The following is a 10,845-nucleotide window of genomic DNA, read 5'->3' as shown; positions in this document are numbered from 1 at the left end:
GAGACAGTGAACAAAAAAAAACCCCATGGTACTCCCATAGGTTCTCAGTCTCATCTAAAAGATGCATCTGATGGAGGGATAGTGTTTCTGCTTGCTTATGGAGCAGTTCAGAGGGTTGTGACTCAAAAGATGCTTTCTCCAAGCACCTAGATCTTGAACTGGTGTCCCTCTCTTGCCAATCTTGCTTTTCAGGAGTGCCAGGTTATTACAGTGTACATTTTATTAAGAGTAGTCTAAAGGTCAGTTTTTTTCAAAACCCAGATGGCTGGTCAATCTTTTTGTCTAAGAAAATAGAGAGGGTCCATAACTGGACTTTTAGAGATCCCAGATGTCACCTTTTCCATATAAGACCACAATATTGACACTATCTGTGTCTAGAGCTGATAAACATTATTGCATTCCTTTCCAATATGCAATGTTATTAAAAATAGGTTAGTCACAACAGTTCCTTATCAAAGTCCCTTGTTTCCCTAGAAACAGTGACCAGCATTAACCTTTCTAAAAGTAGCCCCTGCAGGAGACAAATGTCTTTCGTTGTCACTGTTACAAATTTAACTAGAGAAAAATGTGTTGCAATTTCTGTTTTATATTAAAAGGAAGTGAACAAACTCCAAAATGGCAGGAATAATGTGCAGTATCAATTCACATCAAGCTAGCAAGGAAAATAAATTGATCACATTTAAACCAGTGCTAGTTGTGTCCCTTTCTAAATGACACAAGCATTGAAATTGCATTAGAATCAGCTATGGAAATAGTTGTTTGCAGCCCCAAAAAAAGAAAAGGGAGGCGTGGGAGCGAGATTGTAGTGTTCATGCAGGACTGATGAAAGCTGAATATTTGCAGGACAGAAAAAATGTGATAACAGCATATTTGTAAGAAGATGGCTGCTTCTAAGCTACGTAGGTGGTAATGGGAATATTATGTTTAGAAGCAAAGCTACTGGCAATGTGAAAGTGGAGCAAGAAGGAGAGTATCAGTGTGTTATATCCTCATTGCTTGCAATAATCATATTGTCAGTCTTCACAGCAGATTAATGGTGTCCATAAATCTTGGTAATACTTGTTTCAAACATGTGATCAGGAGCGTCAGCTTGAGTTTACACACAATTGCTCACTGTTCACCCAAGCAGTCAACATCACTACTTTTACTTTCTTTTTACCAGCTATAAAGCAAAAAGACTATGAGTTAGATCCATTGACACAGATCCATGCTATGGCGCACCAAGCACCTCTAAAGCAGCAGACTGGGAAGTGATTCTGGTTTTAAATGTGACAACTAATCAGGCTCTGGAACGTGACACAAGCTGCTCATGTTCAGCTTGAGCAGAGGTTTCTTTCACAGATGTATCCAGACCAGGACAGAAAGCTTCAGCCCTAGCTTTAGCAGAGGGCTCTCTTCTGAAGGTGCACACATCTCCAGCAAAGCAGTAAGGATTCTCTGTCCCTTGGTTGCATTCCCCAAACACTAAAAATATCAAGTTACTAAAGCACTCAGTTCCTCAGACCTGCTACGTCTGCCTGCTGTCTTTGAGCCTATCACTTCCATAAATTCCTGTTTCTTGCAAACCTACTTTGTCTGTGCAACCTGTCCCTGTCCAGTCATCAGGGCAACAGCTTTAAAAATAGCAGACTCAGTATGCAGACATTTTCTTTCTTGTGCAGTCACAAACCAAACCACTTGTTCCTGTGGGTATCTAGGAATGCAATGAAATATTATGGATAAGCTCCATATTTGCTTCTTTGGAATTGAGTTTTATAAAGCCCTAATATATGAGGGTTGGTTTCTTGTAGCCTCGTTATGCTGTGTGCTGAAGGAATCTGCAACGATATGGAACTTTTCCTGGTCCTGGATTATCAGTCCCTTAACCTAGGAGAAGTGTGTGCTCTCTGCTTACCCCAACTATGTGGTCTCTGAGAGCCCCCAGAAAGGGCACACAAGGACCACCGGTGAAGGCAGGAACAAAGAGGAAGTTTAATCAGGGGTACAGGTTTATATGGACTTTGGAGGGATACAAATTCACCAATAAGGGACAAGAGGGAAGTTTGGATTTGTGCCAATAGCAGTAAGGGGATTTACATTCAATGGGAGGGGGTGACAGGAAATATGAGGTCACTGTCCTTCTCCCAGCCCCCTGGCCTGGCAGGGGTTTATGGGAAGAAGATGCAGTGACTATGCACTTTTTAAATTTAGTACAATTAAACCACATTAAAAACATTAGTTGTTAAAGCATTCTCAGTGGCTGGCGTATTTTCTTCATCAGTCCATTTCTGACATGACATTCTCCAAGCCTTGTATTGAGAATGCATTGCTACACTAATATATTGTCTTCCCTTCTGGCCAACAAACATTATCCACAATTTTTTTTCCCTTTGTGCTTTTATAATTCAGTTTATGCTAGAACCAAAGGAAACATATATTTACCTATGCTGGTAAAAGCAAATCAGTCTGGCTGTGTCAGTTGTTTTGCTATTTATGGGTTGCAGTGAAATGAGACCTGAATTACTTATGGTGCTTGTTTTACAGGAAAAATGAGTTTACAATAAGAAGGCAGACATTGCCTAAACCTGGTCTCATAAATTAGTTTCTTGAAGCAAAGCACTCACTAAAATGGATGCCTACTTTGTTCATTATCTGTGATTCACTTTCCAGGCAGAATCAATACATTCTTAATATTCTTCACTCTCTTGCCTTGTTCATAAACTGGGGAATACTTGTATATGCCAAGCCTGAGCCTATAGTCTTGGCTTTTAAACTCTTGGGGCCCAAGAAGGGAATTTAAAGCCCTAGGCTGGGATGGAAGAACTTGCATCCTGGCTTTCTTGCTTGAAGGCAGTTTGGCTCATGTAATCAAATTCCCCTCATAATCACTTATCCCTTGTACAGGAAGCTTTGATTTTCATATTCCAGGGGAGTTATGCCTCAGTAGTCTTAAGTTACACATACAGACACAGACACACACACACACACACACACACACACAAGCCCATGGTAATTAAGTTCTGAGGCACTTGGAAAAGCAGTACGTGCCCCAGTGAAAACACAGAGGCAGGAAAATCTTCTTCCATGAAGTCATGGAGGAAGAATGGTGTGGCGAGGGGCAGCCGGCAAGAAGGAGAGTGCCTCTCCCCACGGACATTCCTGCCCCCCCCTTCGTCAGGGCTCAACCACACATGTCCCCTCCTTGGGCATTGTCTCCTCAGCTGGGACCTGGTGGACAAATATAGGCATGGAGGAAAACTGCTGATGCTTTTAAACAGTTATCACCAGTGACCTTGAGACAGGGGCATATAAAGTCTGGACCAGGTGGAGTCGTGACACTTTCTGTGTGCTCTCCAGGGTGAGTACCAACCTCTCTCACTTTTAAGTGTGGGTGCTGTGTTCTAACACTGTTCTGTAGTTTTGATATGACTAAGGTTTTCATATGGCCTACTAGTAGTGTCAGTAATCATGTAGCCTGTGTACGCGTCCCAGGATGCTGCTTGAATACTAGAATGGCAAGTACATGTTTCTTCTCTAACACCAGCGTGTTCATTTAGCCAGCTAGAGTTACTGCTTAGGGAAGTGCATGATCTCTTGGAATTATGCATCTGGGTGGAATGATTAGCCAGTACCTCTAAGTCAACTTTTCTGCCTTCTCTATCATCTGCAAGAGATGATGGCTTATTGAATTTGCAATTTTAAACAGCTTGTTGGTCCAAGGTATTCATTAATCCAGACTTACAACCCTTGGAGAATTACTGGTCTGTCTTTCAAAGCAAAGTGATGCTGTTGTGTTACAACTATCTGTCATTAGCACTACTCTCTCTCTTCCAGCAGTCCCAGCAGAGAAAGACAAGGTCCTTCCTTTCCAAGCCCAAATGTGCCACCAAATTGTCTGTGGTCCTGGGCATGTCACTGAATTTTGTGCAACAGTATTGGCTTTTTACTGGGGGTAGGTGTTTTCAACAATCTTCCCCAGCTGATATACAAGAGCTGGCTCTTTTTGTTGCTAGCTAGAACAGATTGAAAGAGAACATCTTTAGCTTCAGCCTCATCTTTCCTGAGTATTCAGCATTTTAAAAATAATCCTCAGACCATAACAGAACAAAATTTCCAATTTCTTGTATCTGGTGATGAATTTAGCTCACTGAGTTCCCTGCACTCACAAGGTGTGCGCTGCCTGGGCTCCAGCCCCTGCTGTAACTCCAAGCACACAGACTACTGAAGAAAAAGAGATCCCCTCCCAGCTGCCATAGCGCTGCTTTACAGCATAACGTATTTGCCATAGTGGTTCATCCTGAATATGGGGTCGACAGGGAAGAGACAAGAAGGTGACAGCTGAGTAACAGTCCCTAAGAGGTCTGCAAATGGAGCTAGGGTGTACAGAAGTGGTTCAGACCACTTTAGTGTATATTATGGCTTGGGAAAACCTGTCCTGAGTCCTAGAGATTAACACTGGAGTGACCCCTCTGGCATTTGCACATTTCATGTGAAATGACACTTATGTGCTCAAACACTGTTCTGTTTAAGTGTATGAACTGATGTAATTTAATTGCTTCACTGCAGCTGAGACACATTTAGAGGGAGAGAGAGACTCTTCCAGGCTGGTATTGAGTTATGTCTTCAGCTGGGAATTTTGGTCAGTTCAGCTGCTGTTAAAATAATTGGTGATACTTGTGCTTATGTAGGCCCTTAATCTTTAAAAATATTAAGATTTAAAAGATTATTTTAAAATCTACAAAAAGTTTAGTTCTGAAGAAGAAAATTTTTGCTCTGCAGCAACAAGACACAAGCTATCAAGCTTGTACTGCAGCAGTGGGAGAGGACTGGATGCAACAATTCGGCTGTTTTGCTGTCTTAGGGCTTTATGATACCCAGGAGGAATGTGTTGGAAAAAAGCTGCCTTAGTTGGCAAGGATTTTTTATTCCTACCAGGATTTTGTTGGAAATACATTGAATTAAATTTTGAAAGACTAAATTGTCTATCTTGATAGGGGTATCAAAAATTTGTCCAGCTGTTTTGGATATTGCACTAGAAATTTAAATAAGGGAAGAGATTATATCTGAGGGTCAGTTATACAGCTTTGAATAGTAGTCAAATAGTGTCTTGACTTTAAAGAAAAAACATCTGAAATTCTAAAATTGTGTGTGTACACCTTTTAGCTGTGTAACTTTTTTTAGACATTCTCTGGACAGCACCCTGAGTGGTTTATGTGTGTGTGTGTGTGTGTGTGTGTGTAAGTATTTATGTCTCTGCATGTTAAAAAAAATAACCCCCCCAATATCTGTTTGATCCTTTAGACAGTACAAAGCAATCTAATTACTTGTCAGTACAAACCCAACAAATCAGTCTCGCTGATACCCATGTCCCCTGCCCTCTCTTTCATGATAAAAGGCTCCTAAACACCATGGCCTTGTCATTTGAGAAAACAAGTGTAGGTATTAACCTAGACTAACATGCTTGAATGAACCTAAAAACAAATTAAGCCCTTGCACCAGTACTGCAGATACACTTGCCCTCTGGCATGCCTTGCTGCAGGGGAATATCTGGTGAATTTGGAGGTTCCAACAACCTGGGAAGCTGCACCAGCACAGCAACTCCCCTAGCCATGTTAGTCATGTTTTTATTAACATGCCAATTCCTGCAATGAGAGGAATGCGCTGCAGGGAGCAGAGCTATTTCCAGCTGCGGTGCTGACTTTCTGCAATGAGTGTGGGCATATGTCCCTGGAGCTGCACCAAGGGCATAACACATACCCTTCCAGCAGTGAAGTCTTGCTCCATGTTCCCCAGAAAATTCCTGGCTGAGATGGTGCTTGAAGTGACTGAGTGGCACAGCTCCAGGGAGACCAGCTGGAGAGCATACCTCTGCTCCAGGCAGTTTTGAAAGGGGTCAGAAGTGGCCCCTGCTAAGTGGTTTTTAAAATCACAACTTCAAGTGGTCACAGCTTCAAGTGGTCCGTCCTAATCCTAAGCGCCATTTGTCCCTCAAAGAAGAGATAAAATTCTCCTGTGGAGATAACTGTTACCCATGTTGAGGTTTTTGAACCCTGCAAGATCTGAGTGGCTTTAAATAAGCTGAGCCAAGGATGGGTTTAACTAAGTGAGCAGTATAACTGCAAATTTGTGTTAGATATTTGTAATTCAAATTAATCATCACTTTGATCACCCACCTGCCATGTTGTGCTGAGCATTTTATATTGCCTCAGATCATTCACATAATAGACATTTATTTGGGCGTTTTTTCCTCTTTCTTTGGTAGTCCAGGTGCCTTTCTGTTTCCTCTGTGAGCTGTGCCACCTTGAATCCTTGCCAAGATGATGGTCGATATGTCAGAGTTTGGGGAGGCTGCTCCCTACCTCCGGAAGAGCGAGAAGGAGCTTATGAAGGCTCAGACTGTTGCCTTCGATGGTGAGTTGCAATACCCTTTGTGCTGCCAGTGGCTGGTTAAGAGGGATAAGGGTTAAATCCAAATGTAGTTAAGGAAATGCAAAGCAAAGCAGGATGCAAAGCCTCTGTTGTCACTGCGGTGCTGCTTCAATTGGAGGTAGCTGGTTCAACCAAATTCTGGTTCCTTAATCTGGCAAAGCTATTAAAAAAATCACAGATAGTACAAAATAAAAATAGTCTATAGTAAGTAATTATCTAGATTAAAATCAAAGTGTATTGGTGCTGCTCTGCTAAAAGAGGGATCATCTCTTTGTCTGTTTGAGAGTCAAACAACATTGATGACTCAGTAATGAGAGCTTCTGTGGCCTGACTCGATGTCTCGTTTGATTTGCAGGCTGTATGACAAATTGATATTAGCTTTTAGTTTCCCATAATTTATTTTTCATGAAAAATAAATATGCGTCCTGAGGTTTGGTAGTAGGTACAAATATACCAATAACTGCAACCTTTCACTGTTCCCAGCAGTTGCTGTAACTAAAGACTGAAAGTCTGGTGCAGCTACTCCAAAATCTAAAAAGACACATAGATAACTCAATATAAGTTATTAATGCTGTTTTCAAGACAAACCTCAGAAAAATATGAAGGAATAAAGTTAAATCTGATAGCTGGCAGGCAAATAATGTGGGTTGAATTCTTTCAGCAGTTTGAAATTCTCTGTGTGACTTTAGCAAACGCCTTAATTTGGGCTTAGATCTCAGTTCCTCCATCTGCACACTGGTGATAATGATTATGGATTTCCTGTGGAGACTGAGGCTCAGCCAGCATTAGTGAAATATTTTGACACCTTGTGTTGGAAGGATCTAGAGGAAGCTGAGTGGTAGTTTCAAAGGGAGACAACATTTGGGAGCCCTACTCCTTCTGCTTCCTCAGACAGCTTCCAGCACTGCCAATCTGCTGCAATCCCAGAGGTTTTGTGTCGCTTGTGCAGAAAAAGTAACCCAGAAATCTCACTTAGCTAGTCATAGTGCTACTGTTTGATGCAAGGCTGTGAACCCTCAGTCTCCATCATTTCACAGGGAAGAAGAAATGTTGGGTTCCTGATGAAAAGAAAGCTTATGTTGAAGCTGAAATTACGGAAACCAGCGAAGGCAAAGTGACCGTGCAGACAACAGATGGAAGGGTACAAAACTGTTTTTGTCTGATCTGTGACTAACAGGGCCAGAGCTGCAAGCGCCAGAATTTATGTGTCTTGGTTTAAGCTCAGTTGCCTGTTTCATGAAACAGGCTGCAAAGGGGAAGCCTCGGGAACTGGTGCCACATCAGGTTAAGATAACACAAGGAAAGGCACCAAGGGAAAATCAGAGATGTGGTGGTGGGTGGATCAGCCACCACACAGCCATGGACGGTCTGTGACTGGAGGTTTGCAACCAACCAGTTCTGGTTTGGTCCCCAGAGGTAAAAACCCAGGCTGTAGCCAAATTTCATGGATCCTTTTGCAGTTATGCCACCATGCTTCTTATTTTTGACATTTCGGCTTTGTCTTCTGGTATCTGTGTAAACAAATGACATTAAGCATGGAATGAGCTAAAGGACTTCCCTTTAAAGAGGGAAAAATATATTTTCTCCTGTAAGGCATGTAACAGAAAATTCCAGTTTTTCCCAGTGTTTCTGTACTTACTTGTCTTTGCAGACCATGACTATAAAGGAAGATGACGTACAGACAATGAACCCTCCCAAATTTGACATGATTGAGGACATGTCTATGCTGACCCATCTGAACGAGGCGTCTGTGCTGTACAACCTGAGAAAGCGCTACAGCAACTGGATGATCTATGTAAGGGCCAACACAGGGTATATTTAGCAACCTGCATTTCAAGTCCAGACTTTATGTTTGAACATGTTGTGTTCTTCATATTGATTTTACAACTTTGATAAGTCACAAAACTGAGGATCTTGCTCATCATTTCATGAAAGAAGTTGCTTGAAGCTGGCACATGTCTGAATACAGACAGACAAAACCAAATGAGGAAGATAGTGCCTCGCTCCTCAGTTTTGCTTCTTGACTAAGAGAGGGGTAGTGTGGGACATATTTTCTTCTATCAAGGCATTGGGGAGACCCATTTTGGTTTTCATCTTCTCATACTAATCTATGTCAACACCAGCCAATGGGATTTCTTGTTTAAGAAACTGCCTCAAGCTCAGACTTCTTGACACACAAAACTTCTTTAAAGTATGAGCCTTTCTATCTTATTTTAGTACTTATATTCCCTTAATTTTCAGTGCTAACATCTGTCTTATTTCATTCTGATCTTCTCCTTTGTTCTGTATCTTTCCCATTACATCATTAACATAATTTCTGTCAGCACCAGAACAAGCTTCAGTAGCATCTAATTTTACAGAGCCAGAATTTTGCTCTCAGTTTGCCGCATTCAATTGTGTTTTAAATCAGTCAGAGAAATATATCGATTTCCCAGTCAATCACTGCTCTGGTTTTTGTGTTCATCAGAAGAGCAAATCCAGCTTTTTCCCATTTAAATTCTGATTGTCAAACATTTCCTGCGTTTCTCTAATAACTCCTGTATGGACTTGTACGGCCTAAAGCACAGCTTTGTTTGCAGATCAGTATAGGTAGAAAGTTAAATTTGTCATCTTGCCTTAATCCATTTTCTGTTAGGGGTTTATTGTTTTTCTTGTGGAAAACAAGACTGAAGACTCATGCCAAGGCCTAATGCTATTTTTAGGGGAAGAGACCTAGATTTCACCTGAAATTTTTAGAATTTTACTGAGCTAATTAATCTATGTGCACACAGTGATTGTGCCCATATAATAACTGGGTTTCTTTGAAGATTTTTGCCTCAAGCTAAACTAAGTACCTGCTACCACCAATTCCCTGAGGTTACAACTGAAAGCTCATTCTTCCTCAGAATGTCCAGGCCCCAGTGAACTGATGTAAATAGTCCAAAGAACAACTGTAAAGATAGATTTTTACTGTGTTTCTGAAAAAGCTGAAAAAAGGTCCACATCTTTGGAGTATAACCCTATGAAGTTGTTTTCTATTTGAATGCCCACCAGAAATTGTCCCAAGGTGCTCACATAAAATTAATAATGGGAGGTTGTTTCTCCTCCTACAAATGGAGTTCAAATGGGAAAACAGTAACTTTCCATCACAATATCTGTTTTCAAGAGGCTACCTTTGGGGTAGCAAGGCAAAAAAATCAGATGTAGGTCAATTTGCTGCTCCTTTGTTTTACTGAAGGGAACGTTTCTGTTTCTGGCTGACATGCCAAAACCACTTTTTCCCCTTTTGAAAACTGTTCAGTATCTGTAGTTTTGGTATCAATGGCCATCAGGAAGTCACTTAGCAGACCAGTACCTTCAGAAATTCAGATTAAAGGTTGAAATTGAAGTCAGAATTCAAACTGAGATCAGAAGCTGGCAACACCAGGTCCTGCTTGGTTAACTGACTTTTTTCCTTGTTCTTGGAAAGGTGTTTTTTGCACTCATGTTTTGTGTTCCTCTCTAGACCTACTCCGGTTTATTCTGCGTGACTATAAATCCCTACAAGTGGTTGCCTGTCTACAAGTCAGAGGTTGTTGCTGCATACAAAGGCAAGAGGCGCTCAGAGGCTCCTCCCCACATCTTCTCCATCGCTGATAACGCGTACCACGACATGCTGCGTAGTAAGTGGCACTGTTTGCTTTCACACTGGGTTTTGCTCTAATTAGCTGATGTGGTTGTACTGGATGGAAGTTTGTGAGAGCTTTTGCAGCATCTAACAAACATGAAAAGACTCTACAAGCAATGGGTTTGGCAGTCTGTGTGGATTTTTGTTATGGATGTGTATCTTTTTTTTTTTTTTAAAAACTCTCCTGCCTGTTCCTGTGGTACTTCTGGTAACAGTAAGCTCCATACATGGATTATCTGTAGGATGCACTGATTTAGCTGTCTGATCTGGGTGAATCCATCAGTCTGTAACAATAATAGGCCCATGTCCCTAAGGACTGTGTTTTCCCAACCTCAAAAATACATTTACTGTCAGTTTAGGCCATGCATTCTGAGGTTAGTGAAGGTCAGCTGCGCAGGGTGCTGCGGGCACAGACCTGCCATGGCTTGGTGTCACACCAACTGCTGTGACTCTGGGCACCAATTCCGTGGCACTGAACTCCAGATTTCCCTGTGGAATTTCCTCATCCTGACCCTCAAGTTACTGGGGAAAAAAAAAAGAGTTTGTCAGCAGGGGGCAGCAGCAGAGTGTTCACACCGGGTCCTTCCCGGCGGCAGGATGCATCACAGAAGTTGGGCTGGAACACATCCTGAGATCACCTCGTTTTAAGGACATAGGAAGTGCTTCAGCTATGGGGAACAGAAAGTGCTGGGCAGAGTGGATGTGCGTGGCTGCAAAGAGATACTTTTCTATCAGATAAGGCTGACCAATATGTAGCCTGCCACGATGACTGGAATTTTAAAAAAGAGAAA

The 10,845-nt window shown here is 41.8% G+C and overlaps 1 protein-coding gene across 1 annotated transcript in view; it reads left to right on the top strand.

Annotated features, from left to right (window-relative positions):
* Positions 1-6,299: 6,299 nt before the first annotated feature.
* The window catches only part of MYH15 (myosin heavy chain 15), a 44,117-nt gene continuing 39,571 nt past the window's right edge, over positions 6,300-10,845 (top strand). The window contains exons 1-4 of the mRNA XM_071572526.1: positions 6,300-6,390; positions 7,446-7,549; positions 8,060-8,203; positions 9,893-10,049. Of these exons, the coding sequence (XP_071428627.1) occupies positions 6,300-6,390; positions 7,446-7,549; positions 8,060-8,203; positions 9,893-10,049 (496 nt within the window). The remainder of the gene's footprint in view (positions 6,391-7,445; positions 7,550-8,059; positions 8,204-9,892; positions 10,050-10,845) is intronic.

This window comes from Pithys albifrons, chromosome 1, assembly GCF_047495875.1.
Source record: "Pithys albifrons albifrons isolate INPA30051 chromosome 1, PitAlb_v1, whole genome shotgun sequence".
In the NCBI taxonomy this organism is placed as follows: Eukaryota; Metazoa; Chordata; class Aves; order Passeriformes; family Thamnophilidae; genus Pithys; species Pithys albifrons.
The sequence above is the reverse complement of the archived record's forward strand: the minus strand, read 5'-3'. Positions and strand labels throughout refer to the sequence as shown.